General features: G+C 44.4%; 1 protein-coding gene across 2 annotated transcripts in view; it reads left to right on the plus strand.

Moving 5' to 3' along the window:
• SLC26A7 (solute carrier family 26 member 7) overlaps positions 1-14,311 on the plus strand; it is a 155,750-nt gene that overhangs the window by 106,767 nt on the left and 34,672 nt on the right. For both annotated transcript variants that reach the window (XM_055348696.2, XM_019032931.4), the window contains exon 12: positions 13,342-13,448. In XM_055348696.2, the coding sequence (XP_055204671.2) occupies positions 13,342-13,448 (107 nt within the window). The remainder of the gene's footprint in view (positions 1-13,341; positions 13,449-14,311) is intronic.

Genomic DNA, 14,311 nt, shown 5'->3' on the forward strand with positions numbered 1-14,311 from the left:
GATGGATTAAAGACTTAAATGTTAGACCTAAAACCATAAAAGCCCTAGAAGAAAACCTAGGCAATGCCATTCAGGACATAGGCATGGGCAAGGACTCCATGTCTAAAACACCAAAAGCAATGGCAACAAAAGCCAAAATTGACAAATGGGATCTAACTAAACTAAAGAGCTTCTGCACAGCAAAAGAAACTACCATCAGGGTGAACAGGCAACCTACAGAATGGGAGAAAATTTTTGCAATCTACTCATCTGACAAAGGGCTAATATCCAGAATCTACAATGAACTCAAACAAATTTACAAGAAAAAGAAAACAACAACATCAAAAAGTGGGCAAAGGACATGAACAGACACTTCTCAAAAGAATACATTTATGCAGCCAACAGACACATGAAAAAATGCTCTTCATCACTGGCCATCACAGAAATGCAAATCAAAACCACAATGAGATATCATCTCCCACCAGTTAGAATGGCAATCATTAAAAAGTCAGGAAACATCAGGTGCTGGAGAGGATGTGGAGAAACAGAAACACTTTTACACTGTTGGTGGGACTGTAAACTAGTTCAACCATTGTGGAAGACCGTGTGGCAATTCCTCAGGGATCTAGAACTAGAAATACCATTTGACCCAGCCATCCCATTACTGGGTATATACCCAAAGGAGTATAAATTATGCTGCTATAAAGACACAGACACACATATGTTTTTCTCTTTTTCTTTTTTTTTTTTTTTTGAGGCGTAGTCTCACTCCGTCCCCCAGGCTGGAGTGCAGTGGCACAATCTTGGCTCACTGCAAGCTCCGCCTCCTGGGTTCATGCCATTCTCCTGCCTCAGCCTCCCGAGTAGCTGGGACTACAGGTGCCCGCCACCAGGCCTGGCTAATTTTTTTGTATTTTTAGTAGAGACGGGGTTTCTCCATGTTAGCCAGGATGGTCTCGATCTGCTGACATCATGATCCACCCATCTTGGCCTCCCAAAGTGCTGGAATTACAGGTGTGAGTCACCGCACCTGGCCGCACACGTATGTTTATTGCGGCACTACTCACAATAGCAAAGACTTGGAACCAAAGCAAATGTCCAACAACGATAGACTGGATTAAGAAAATGTGGCACATACACACCATGGAATACTATGCAGCCATAAAAAATGATGAGTTCATGTCCTTTGTAGGGACATGGATGAAGCTGGAAACCATCATTTGCAGCAAACTATCACAAGGACAAAAAACCAAACACCACATGTTCTCACTCATAGGTGGGAATTGAACAACGAGAACACTCGGACACAGGAAGCGGAACATCAACACCAGGGCCTGTTGTGGGGTGGGGGGAGGGGGAGGGGTAGAATTAGGAGATATACCTAATGTAAATGACGAGTTAATGGGTGCAGCACACCAACATGGCACATGTTTACATATGTAACAAACCTGCACGTTGTGCACATGTACCCTAGAACTTAAAGTATAATAAAAATATAAAAAAGAACATTAATTCTAGCAGCAGTATGGCAAATGGTTTACAATGCAGATAACAAAAGCAGACAGTTGAGTAGGACACTGTCAAAAGAGTTGAGGAAAGGAACAGTGTGAACTGAGATATCATTAATAATTTGAGAAAAGGATATGGCTTGAGATTTTTTTCTTAACAATTTATAGAACTTGTGAAATGATTGGACAAGTAGATTAAAGAGGAGAGAAAGTAAAATATGATTCCATAGTTTCTGATTATAGTGTACTGAAGGATATTAGTGTTATAACTGAAGGAGAACATTGGAGGAAGGACAGATTCTTGGGTGAAGTTAATGAGTTTGCATTTGGACATGTTAAGTTTCAAGGTGTTTGATAGCTGAAAAATTGCTTAAGAGCTTAGAATTTGTAGTCTCCTACTTAGACGTGATAGTTGAATACTTGGAATAAGTAAGCAATGTGTTGTGTGCAAAGATATGGTGTGAGAAAGGTGACATGGATATAGCAGGCGCATGATGATTCAGTGGGACATTGGGTTTAGCTTGAAAATAGCCTTCTGTGGTTGGAGTGGATAGATATCTCTTAGCTGCTAAGGGATTCAACAGAGAAAAGCCATGGATTATTGGGTTATTGGGCACAGCATTCAAAGGATTATTGGACTATTGGGCACAGCATTCAAAGTATGAATATTGCACAGACTTTTGTGGATATAGGCTATATACCCAATACGTATAATGTCTAGATTACTAAATAGATGGACTGTGCCTAGAGTATCATGGAAGTAAAATTATCCAAGATATGTATGTGTGTGTGTGTGTGTGTGTGTGTGTGTGTGTGTGTAAGCTAATTTGAAGGTTTAAAGTTTAAAATGTCATGTACATAGTCATCACATGGAAAATTAGAAACTGTTGCACCTCTTTACATCTATTAACAGTTTAATATTGATTCTATTTTGAGTTGTTGGTCAAAACCCTCTTTGAAGTAATGAGAAAATAGGGGTCCAAATGGAGGCTAACTCATTGGCTCAGAACTGAGTTTGAACAGCTGAACATTGGATACAGAATTCAGATCTATAAAAATTTAGTAATAGGGATCTGCCACAAAAACAGATAGTACAACAGATAGGCTAGGGGGAAATGAGGTAATTTAGTAGCTGTTAAACTGTGCTTTATGCTGATGTATTTTCTACAAGGACAAAGGATTGTGTCCCCTACTTAAGGTTAACACTGGGGTTAGTTTATGTTTTGGGACTGTGAGTGCCAAATAGGAAGAGAGCAAGTAGGAACACATAACAAAAAATAAAAAATAGGGGCCCAAGAGCCAACTAATTCTTTTTTTCTCTTTTTTTTTTTTTATTATACTTTAAGTTTTAGGGTACATGTGCACATTGTGCAGGTTAGTTACATAAGTATACATGTGCCATGCTGGTGCGCTGCACCCACTAACTCGTCATCTAGCATTAGGTATATCTCCCAATGCTATCCCTCCCCCCTCCTCCCACCCCACCACAGTCCCCAGAGTGTGATATTCCCCTTCCTGTGTCCATGTGATCTCATTGTTCAATTCCCACCTATGAGTGAGAATATGCGGTGTTTGGTTTTTTGTTCTTGCGATAGTTTACTGAGAATGATGATTTCCAATTTCAACCATGTCCCTACAAAGGACATGAACTCATCATTTTTTATGGCTGCATAGTATTCCATGGTGTATATGTGCCACATTTTCTTAATCCAGTCTATCATTGTTGGACATTTGGGTTGGTTCCAAGTCTTTGCTATTGTGAATAATGCCGCAATAAACATACGTGTGCATGTGTCTTTATAGCAGCATGATTTATAGTCATTTGGGTATATACCCAGTAATGGGATGGCTGGGTCAAATGGTATTTTTAGTTCTAGATCCCTGAGGAATCGCCACACTGACTTCCACAATGGTTGAACTAGTTTACAGTCCCACCAACAGTGTAAAAGTGTTCCTATTTCTCCACATCCTCTCCAGCACCTGTTGTTTCCTGACTTTTTAATGATTGCCATTCTAACTGGTGTGAGATGGTATCTCATAGTGGTTTTGATTTGCATTTCTCTGATGGCTAGTGATGATGAGCATTTTTTCATGTGTTTTTTGGCTGCGTAAATGTCTTCTTTTGAGAAGTGTCTGTTCATGTCCTTCGCCCACTTTTTGATGGGGTTGTTTGTTTTTTTCTTGTAAATTTGTTTGTGTTCATTGTAGATTCTGGATATTGGCCCTTTGTCAGATGAATAGGTTGCGAAAATTTTCTCCCATTTTGTAGGTTGCCTGTTCACTCTGATGGTAGTTTCTTTTGCTGTGCAGAACCTCTTTAGTTTAATTAGATCCAATTTGTCAATTTTGTCTTTTGTTGCCGTTGCTTTTGGTGTTTTGGACATGAAGTCCTTGCCCGTGCCTATGTCCTGAATGGTAATGCCTAGGTTTTCTTTTAGGGATTTTATGGTTTTAGGTCTAACATTTAAATCTTTAATCCATCTTGAATTGATTTTTGTATAAGGTGTAAGGAAGGGATCCAGTTTCAGCTTTCTACATATGGCTAGCCAGTTTTCCCAGCACCATTTATTAAATAGGGAATCCTTTCCCCATTGTTTGTTTTTCTCAGGTTTGTCAAAGATCAGATAGTTGTAGGTATGCGGCATTACTTCTGAGGGCTCTGTTCTGTTCCATTGATCTATATCTCTGTTTTGGTACCAGTACCATGCTGTTTTGGTTACTGTAGCCTTGTAGTATAGTTTGAAGTCAGGTAGTGTGATGCCTCCAGCTTTGTTCTTTTGGCTTAGGATTGACTTGGCGATGTGGGCTCTTTTTTGGTTCCATATGAACTTTAAAGTAGTTTTTTCCAATTCTGTGAAGAAAGATATTGGTAGCTTGATGGGGATGGCATTGAATCTGTAAATTACCTTGGGCAGTATGGCCATTTTCACGATATTGATTCTTCCTACCCATGAGCATGGAATGTTCTTCCATTTGTTTGTATCCTCTTTTATTTCCTTGAGCAGTGGTTTGCAGTTCTCCTTGAAGAGGTCCTTCACATCCCTTGTAAGTTGGATTCCTAGGCATTTTATTCTCTTTGAAGCAATTGTGAATGGGAGTTCACTCATGATTTGGCTCTCTGTTTGTCTGTTGTTGGTGTATAAGAATGCTTGTGATTTTTGTACATTGATTTTGTATCCTGAGACTTTGCTGAAGTTGCTTATCAGCTTAAGGAGATTTTGGGCTGAGACAATGGGGTTTTCTAGATATACAATCATGTCGTCTGCAAACAGGGACAATTTGACTTCCTCTTTTCCTAATTGAATTCCCTTTATTTCCTTCTCCTGCCTAATTGCCCTGGCCAGAACTTCCAACACTATGTTGAATAGGAGTGGTGAGAGAGGGCATCCCTGTCTTGTGCCAGTTTTCAAAGGGAATGCTTCCAGGTTTTGCCTGTTCAGTATGATATTGGCTGTGGGTTTGTCATAGATAGCTCTTATTATTTTGAAATATGTCCCATCAATACCTAATTTATTGAGAGTTTTTAGCATGAAGGGTTGTTGAATTTTGTCAAAGGCTTTTTCTGCATCTATTGAGATAATCATGTGGTTTTTGTCTTTGGCTCTGTTTATATGCTGGATTACATTTATTGATTTGCATATATCGAACCAGCCTTGCATCCCAGGGATGAAGCCCACTTGATCATGGTGGATCAGCTTTTTGATGTGCTGCTGGATTCGGTTTGCCAGTATTTTATTGAGGATTTTTGCATCAATGTTCATCAAGGATATTGGTCTAAAATTCTCTTTTTTGGTTGTGTCTCTGCCCGGCTTTGGTATCAGAATGATGCTGGCCTCATAAAATGAGTTAGGGAGGATTCCCTCTTTTTCTATTGATTGGAATAGTTTCAGAAGGAATGGTACCAGTTCCTCCTTGTACCTCCGGTAGAATTCGGCTGTGAATCCATCTGGTCCTGGACTCTTTTTGGTTGGTAAACTATTGATTATTGCCACAATTTCAGCTCCTGTTATTGGTCTATTCAGAGATTCAATTTCTTCCTGGTTTAGTCTTGGGAGAGTGTATGTGTCAAGGAATGTCTCCATTTCTTCTAGATTTTCTAGTTTATTTGCGTAGAGGTGTTTGTAGTATTCTCTGATGGTAGTTTGTATTTCTGTGGGATCGGTGGTGATATCCCCTTTATCATTTTTTATTGTGTCTATTTGATTCTTCTCTCTTTTTTTCTTTATTAGTCTTGCTAGCGGTCTATCAATTTTGTTGATCCTTTCAAAAAACCAGCTTCTGGATTCATTGATTTTTTTGAAGGGTTTTTTGTGTCTCTATTTCCTTCAGTTCTGTTCTGATTTTAGTTATTTCTTGCCTTCTGCTAGCTTTTGAATGTGTTTGCTCTTGCTTTTCTAGTTCTTTTAATTGTGATGTGAGGGTGTCAATTTTGGATCTTTCCTGCTTTCTCTTGTGGGCATTTAGTGCTATAAATTTCCCTCTACACACTGCTTTGAATGCGTCCCAGAGATTCTGGTATGTTGTGTCTTTGTTCTCGTTGGTTTCAAAGAACATCTTTATTTCTGCCTTCATTTCGTTATGTACCCAGTAGTCATTCAGGAGCAGGTTGTTCAGTTTCCATGTAGTTGAGCGGCTTTGAGTGAGATTCTTAATCCTGACTTCTAGTTTGATTGCACTGTGGTCTGAGAGATAGTTTGTTATAACTTCTGTTCTTTTACATTTGCTGAGGAGCGCTTTACTTCCAATTATGTGGTCAATTTTGGAATAGGTGTGGTGTGGTGCTGAAAAAGATGTATATTCTGTTGATTTGGGGTGGAGAGTTCTGTAGATGTCTATCAGGTCCGCTTGGTGCAGAGCTGAGTTCAATTCCTGAGTATCATTGTTGACTTTCTGTCTCGTTGATCTGTCTAATGTTGACAGTGGGGTGTTAAAGTCTCCCATTATTAATGTGTGGGAGTCTAAGTCTCTTTGTAGGTCACTCAGGACTTGCTTTATGAATCTGGGTGCTCCTGTATTGGGTGCATATATATTTAGGATAGTTAGCTCTTCTGGTTGAATTGATCCCTTTACCATTATGCAATGGCCTTCTTTGTCTCTTTTGATCTTTGTTGGTTTAAAGTCTGTTTTATCAGAGACTAGGATTGCAACCCCTGCCTTTTTTTGTTTTCCATTTGCTTGGTAGATCTTCCTCCATCCTTTTATTTTGAGCCTATGTGTGTCTCTGCACGTGAGATGGGTTTCCTGAATACAGCACACTGATGGGTCTTGACTCTTTATCCAGTTTGCCAGTCTGTGTCTTTTAATTGGAGAATTTAGTCCATTTACATTTAAAGTTAATATTGTTATGTGTGAATTTGATCCTGTCATTATGATGTTAGCTGGTGATTTTGCTCGTTAGTTGATGCAGTTTCTTCCTAGTCTCGATGGTCTTTACATTTTGGCATGATTTTGCAGCGGCTGGTACCAGTTGTTCCTTTCCATGTTTAGCGCTTCCTTCAGGAGCTCTTTTAGGGCAGGCCTGGTGGTGACAAAATCTCTCAGCATTTGCTTGTCTGTAAAGTATTTTATTTCTCCTTCACTTATGAAGCTTAGCTTGGCTGGATATGAAATTCTGGGTTGAAAATTCTTTTCTTTAAGAATGTTGAATATTGGCCCCCACTCTCTTCTGGCTTGTTGGGTTTCTGCTGAGAGATCCGCTGTTAGTCTGATGGGCTTCCCTTTGAGGGTAACCCGACCTTTCTCTCTGGCTGCCCTTAATATTTTTTCCTTCATTTCAACTTTGGTGAATCTGACAATTATGTGTCTTGGAGTTGGTCTTCTCGAGGAGTATCTTTGTGGCGTTCTCTGTATTTCCTGAATCTGAACGTTGGCCTGCCTTGCTAGATTGGGGAAGTTCTCCTGGATAATATCCTGCAGAGTGTTTTCCAACTTGGTTCCATTCTCCCCATCACTTTCAGGTACACCAATCAGACGTAGATTTGGTCTTTTCACATAGTCCCATATTTCTTGGAGGCTTTGCTCATTTCTTTTTATTCTTTTTTCTCTAAACTTCCCTTCTCACTTCATTTCATTCATTTCATCTTCCATTGCTGATACCCTTTCTTCCAGTTGATCGCATCGGCTCCTGAGGCTTCTGCATTCTTCACATAGTTCTCGAGCCTTGGTTTTCAGCTCCATCAGCTCCTTTAAGCACTTCTCTGTATTGGTTATTCTAGTTATACATTCTTCTAAATTTTTTTCAAAGTTTTCAACTTCTTTGCCTTTGGTTTGAATGTCCTCCCGTAGCTCAGAGTAATTTGATCGTCTGAAGCCTTCTTCTCTCAACTCGTCAAAGTCATTCTCCATCCAGCTTTGTTCCGTTGCTGGTGAGGAACTGCGTTCCTTTGGAGGAGGAGAGGCGCTCTGCTTTTTAGAGTTTCCAGTTTTTCTGTTCTGTTTTTTCCCCATCTTTGTGGTTTTATCTACTTTTGGTCTTTGATGACGGTGATGTACAGATGGGTTTTCAGTGTGGATGTCCTTTCTGTTTGTTAGTTTTCCTTCTAACGGACAGGACCCTCAGCTGCAGGTCTGTTGGAATTGGAATACCCTGCCGTGTGAGGTGTCAGTGTGCCCCTGCTGGGGGGTGCCTCCCAGTTAGGCTGCTTGGGGTCAGGGGTCAGGGACCCACTTGAGGAGGCAGTCTGCCCGTTCTCAGATTTCCAGCTGCGTGCTGGGAGAACCACTGCTCTCTTCAAAGCTGTCAGGCAGGGACATTTAAGTCTGCAGAGGTTACTGCTGTCTTTTTGTTTGTCTGTGCCCTGCCCCCAGAGGTGGAGCCTACAGAGGCAGGCAGGCCTCCTTGAGCTGTGGTGGGCTCCACCCAGTTCGAGCTTCCTGGCTGCTTTGTTTACCTAATCAAGCCTGGGCAATGGCGGGCGCCCCTCCCCCAGCCTCGCTGCCGCCTTGCAGTTTGATCTTAGACTGCTGTGCTAGCAATCAGCGAGACTCCGTGGGCGTAGGACCCTCTGAGCCAGGTGTGGGATATAGTCTCGTGGTGTGCCGTTTTTTAAGCAGGTCTGAAAAGCGCAATATTCGGGTGTGAGTGACCCGATTTTCCAGGTGCGTCCGTCACCCCTTTCTTTGACTCGGAAAGGGAACTCCCTGACCCCTTGCGCTTCCCAGGTGAGGCAATTCCTCGCCCTGCTTCGGCTCGCACACGGTGCGCGCACCCACTGGCCTGCGCCCACTGTCTGGCACTCCCTAGTGAGATGAACCCAGTACCTCAGATGGAAATGCAGAAATCACCCGTCTTCTGTGTCGCTCACGCTGGGAGCTGTAGACCGGAGCTGTTCCTATTCGGCCATCTTGGCTCCTCCCCTAATTCTTGATAACTGTGACAACTAGCATTTGGGTCTTTAACAGGAATTATTACAGAATGCTGTTGGGATTTATTCTAACCAATGTAATTATTTATTGGTCTATGTTATTAATTTCCATTTGATATTTTTTCAAAGCTATAAATGTAGCCCCAGGAAATAAGTAAGCATTTGGAAAGCCCAACTTATAATAGATGACGTTGTGGGAGAGTAAATATGCTTTAAAAATAGAACCAGATGGTACCAAAATTTCTGGTTGCTCTGATGAATTCTGGCCTCCAGGCTCTATGGTTTTTTTTTTTTTTTTTTTTTTTTTTTTTTTTTTTTTTTTTATTGATCATTCTTGGGTGTTTCTCGCAGAGGGGGATTTGGCAGGGTTACAGGACAATAGTGGAGGGAAGGTCAGCAGATAAGCAAGTGAACAAAGTTCTCTGGTTTTCCTAGGCAGAGGACCCTGCGGCCTTCCGCAGTGTTTGTGTCCCTGGGTACTTGAGATTAGGGAGTGGTGATGGCTCTTAACGAGCATGCTGCCTTCAAGCATCTGTTTAACAAAGCACATCTTGCACCGCCCTTAATCCATTCAACCCTGAGTGGATACAGCACATGTTTCAGAGAGCACAGGGTTGGGGGTAGGGTCACAGATCAACAGGATCCCAAGGCAGAAGAATTTTTTCTTAGTACAGAACAAAATGAAAAGTCTCCCATGTCTACCTCTTTCCACACAGACATGGCAACCATCCGATTTCTCAATCTTTTCCCCACCTTTCCCCCCTTTCCATTCCACAAAACCGCCATTGTCATCATGACCCGTTCTCAATGAGCTGTTGGGTACACCTCCAAGATGGGGTGGTGGCCGGGCAGAGGGGCTCCTCACTTCCCAGTAGGGGCGGCCGGGCAGAGGTGCCCCTCACCTCCCGGACGGGGCGGCTGGCCGGGCAGGGGGCTGACCCCCCCCACCTCCCTCCCGGACGGGGCGGCTGGCCGGGCTGAGGGGCTCCTCACTTCCCAGTAGGGGCGGCCGGGCAGAGGCGCCCCTCACCTCCCGGACGGGGCGGCTGGCCGGGCGGGGGGCTGACCCCCCCACCTCCCTCCCGGACAGGGCGGCTGGCTGGGCGGGGGGCTGACCCCCCCACCTCCCTCCCGGACGGAGCGGCTGGCCGGGCAGAGGGGCTCCTCACTTCCCAGTAGGGGCGGCCGGGCAGAGGCGCCCCTCACCTCCCGGATGGGGCGGCTGGCCAGGCGGGGGGCTAACCCCCCACCTCCCTCCCGGACAGGGCGGCTGGCCGGGCGGGGGGCTGACCCCCCCACCTCCCTCCCGGACGGGGCAGCTGGCCGGGCAGGGGGGCTCCTCACTTCCCAGTAGGGGCGGCCGGGCAGAGGTGCCCCTCACCTCCCGGACGGGGCGGCTGGCCAGGTGGGGGGCTAACCCCCCCACCTCCCTCCCGGACGGGGCGGCTGGCCGGGCGGGGAGTTGACCCCCCCACCTCCCTCCCGGACGGAGCGGCTGGCCGATCAGAGGGGCTCCTCACTTCCCAGTAGGGGTGGCCAGGCAGAGGCGCCCCTCACCTCTCGGACCGGGTGGCCGGCCAGGCGGGGGGCCGAACCCCCACCTCCCTCCTGGACAGGGCGGCAGGCTGGGCGGTGGGCTAACCCCCCCACCTCCCTCCTGGACGGGGCGGCTGGCCGGACGGGGCGGCTGGCCGGGTGGGGGGCTGACCCCCCCACCTCCCTCCCGGACGGGGCGGCTGGCCAGGCGGGGGGCTGACCCCCCCACCTCCCTCCCGGACAGGGCGGCTGGCCGGGCGGGGGGCTGACCCCCCCACCTCCCTCCCGGACGGAGCGGCTGGCCGGGCAGAGGGGCTCCTCACTTCCCAGTAGGGGCGGCCGGGCAGAGGCGCCCCTCACCTCCTGGACGGGGCGGCTGGCCAGGTGGGGGGCTAACCCCCCCACCTCCCTCCCAGACGGGGCGGCTGGCCGGGCGGGGGGTTGACCCCCCCACCTCCCTTCCGGACGGGGTGGCTGGCCGGGCGGGGGGCTGACCTCCCCACCTCCCTCCCGGACGGAGCGGCTGGCCGATCAGAGGGGCTCCTCACTTCCCAGTAGGGGCGGCCGGGCAGAGGCGCCCCTCACCTCTCGGACCGGGTGGCCGGCCAGGCGGGGGGCCGAACCCCCACCTCCCTCCTGGACAGGGCGGCAGGCTGGGCGGTGGGCTAACCCCCCCACCTCCCTCCCGGACGGGGCGGCTGGCCGGGCGGGGCGGCTGGCCGGGTGGGGGGCTGACCCCCCCCACCTCCCTTCCGGACGGGGCGGCTTGCCGGGCGGGGGGCTGGCCCCCCCACCTCCCTCCCGGATGGGGCGGCTGGCCGGGCGGGGGGCTGACCCCCCCACCTCCCTCCTGGACGAGGTGGCTGCAGGGCGGAGATGCTCCTCACTTCCCAGACGGGGTGGCTGCTGGGCGGAGGGGCTCCTCACTTCTCGGGCAGGGCGGCTGCCGGGCGGAGGGGCTCCTCACTTCTCAGACGGGGCGGTTGCCAGGCAGAGGGTCTCCTCACTTCTCAGACGGGGCGGCCGGGCAGAGATGCTCCTCACATCCTGGACGGGGCGGCAGGGCAGAGGTGCTCCCCACATCTCAGACGATGGGCGGCCGGGCAGAGACGCTCCTCACTTCCCAGATGTGATGGCGGCCGGGAAGAGGCGCTCCTTGTTTCCTCTGTGTCCAGGAATTGATATAAGTAAATATTTTGAGAGTATGTTCCTTTCTGAGCTGCAGTCCATCACCACCTTCTACATCTGATATTTCATTTAACACCTCCACCAGGCTCTATGGTTTTTTAAGTGGCAGGGACCAGGATCCTTAGTTCCCTATGCCATATTGAATCACGGAGGATGGCCCAGAGAAATTAGACTTATAAAGCTTTTGGTGAGGTATTATTCTGCCACACTCGGGCAGATTCAGTTAGGATTTGAAAATGAGTGAGACTCAGAGTCATCATGGGAAGCTAAAATAATAGTCAAAAACTTGCAGCCTTGTTTTGTATATGATTAAGTATAGCATAATACACCAGGAAGAAAAAAACACACACTATATAAACAGAAGACTCAAATGACTGACTGTGTGTTCACCTGAATAAAGAAAAACCATCTCAGCTGGGAATGATCTCATAATAAGTAATAACCTAGCATTACATTTGTAGATGATGGATCTTAACATGAGATTCATTTAAATTGTATTCTCTCTTTTACTCCAGAATGTGTGTTTGTCCTACATCAAAAGGAATTTTAAGGATAAAATTCCTTCCATTTGCTTCCAAGGGCTCAGCTTTTCAAAACAGTCTGTTAAGAATCACTCAAACTCAGTGTAGATAAATAATCCAGACAAAGGAGAAGTATTTCAAAAACAACAACAACAACAAAAAGAGCCCTTTAGAAATATTTATTTCAGACTTGTCTGAAAAACAGTTGTACTCCTTCCCTCCCCAAGATTGTATGCTATTTTTAGAATACACAAACATTTCTAACTTTCTCATTTGTGTATGGAATTGAAATATGTTTTCAAAGATGTTTTAAAGTGATAATATAGCTATTAGGACAGAAATAAATAAATGTAGAATTGCAGTCAGAGGCAAAGTGCTGCAAGTTTTGGGAGGACAAGAGAGAGGTTAAAAACGTTGTTAGTTTACTGTTTGATAAATGCAGGATTTAGTGTTAAGAAAATATAACCTGGATTTCACAAATTATTTTGTTTTTGAAGATATTTTTTCAGCACTAAGCTTAGAAACGCCAACTATAATACAATATCTTGTTGCAAATTATAATTTTAAGTGGTGAACAAAACTGCAATAACTTTGGTATTCCAACTAAAAGAGAATTAGAGTTTCATGTAATCTTTTGAAATGTTCCCCAAAACTAAGTTGGCTCTGATATTTTAGCTTTCATAATGAATGGCCCCTTACAAATAAAATTATAATGATCTTCATAGTGATTGATCTAAAAGTGGCACTGGCAGTGTTCTTTGACTCAGTCATTTTAAAATTAGGCTTCCTGAGCCTTATGTATTAATAAATAACCTTAGTTATTTTTATAGCAGTCCTAGAAAACAGAATATTGTTGGGAATGACCAAAAATCTGTACACAATTGCTTGTAATAATATTACATTAAATGAGAAAGCAGTGGGAAATCATGGCATGCTTTTGAACCATACACATCAACCAACTATTTACAGATCTTAAATACAGTGTTTGTTGGGGATTGAACTAAGGGTTGGCAGTGTCTAGAAATAAAAGAAGAAACTTTTTCCCGCCTTTGCTGCTGAGAGTCTGATGGAGCAGGATTTGTTTCTGTATTTCTGAGCTTCTGTTTACCACTTGTTAAATAATATTTTCTTGCTGAAAGATTTGGTCACAAGAGTGTTAAGAATATGATTGTGAGGAACTTAGCAATAATGAGAAGAAGTGAATTCCAAAGGATTCACAACTTCTGTTTCTTGTTTCTCTTTCAGGGAATATGGGTCAGTACATATGTATTTACAATATGCTTTGCTGCCAATGTGGGACTGCTGTTTGGTGTTGTTTGTACCATAGCTATAGTGATAGGACGCTTCCCAAGGTAGGATCCTATGTAAATGCTCTGTTTATTTTTGCACAGCAGCAAAATACATGGTTACTTGCCATATGGTACTTGCTAGTTACTTTTATTTCTCTGTAACATATAGTACTACAATCTCATGTTTTTCTTGCTGTCAGAAAACTAGGGACAAACAGATAAGAAAATGTTTTATCTGCATATGATATTTAACAATGCTGATCTTAATGAAGATAAATAGCTTATCAACATTATAAAATAGAATATATAAACTCTTAAAATAAATAAACCCCTTGGCCTTATACTGCATCATAGAGAGATTTCTTTAAATTAAGTGAAAAGAGTTAGTAGCTAATGATCACAAACCATTTCACAATATAATTATTTAGAAAATTAAATAACTTCAGAAAATTTTATTTTTCAGAAGTCAGATTAATCTATTTTCTAGATAATTTATTGAGAAACACACTGTCTCTTTTTGTCATTTTACTATAAATTTATAAATCATTTCCCTAGTCTGACCAATTCTTTTTCTGCTTTACAAAGTATTCTTGTGGGAATAATGTTTCTATTTACTTCACATCCATCTTTCCCTTAAAGCTGTTTGTGAAATGATGTATTCTAAAAAATGTTGTTTTATCTCTATAGAGTCTTTCTTTATAGAATGTATATATTCGGATTCAATACTATCCAGTCCTATCTTGCCATTGATTCTTTCTTTTCTTGCTTTTCATTAAAACAATATTTTATCAATACTGCATAATCTCTTGCCTTTTCTCTTTTAAAATTCTTCTTTACTAATCCACATCTAGTAGCTTGGAGAGATGGGGCTCTATTTATATGCCTCTGTTGTTAACCTCTATCCCCGAATATCCCAGAGATATATA

Source organism: Gorilla gorilla, chromosome 7 (genome assembly GCF_029281585.2).
Source record: "Gorilla gorilla gorilla isolate KB3781 chromosome 7, NHGRI_mGorGor1-v2.1_pri, whole genome shotgun sequence".
In the NCBI taxonomy this organism is placed as follows: domain Eukaryota; kingdom Metazoa; phylum Chordata; class Mammalia; order Primates; family Hominidae; genus Gorilla; species Gorilla gorilla.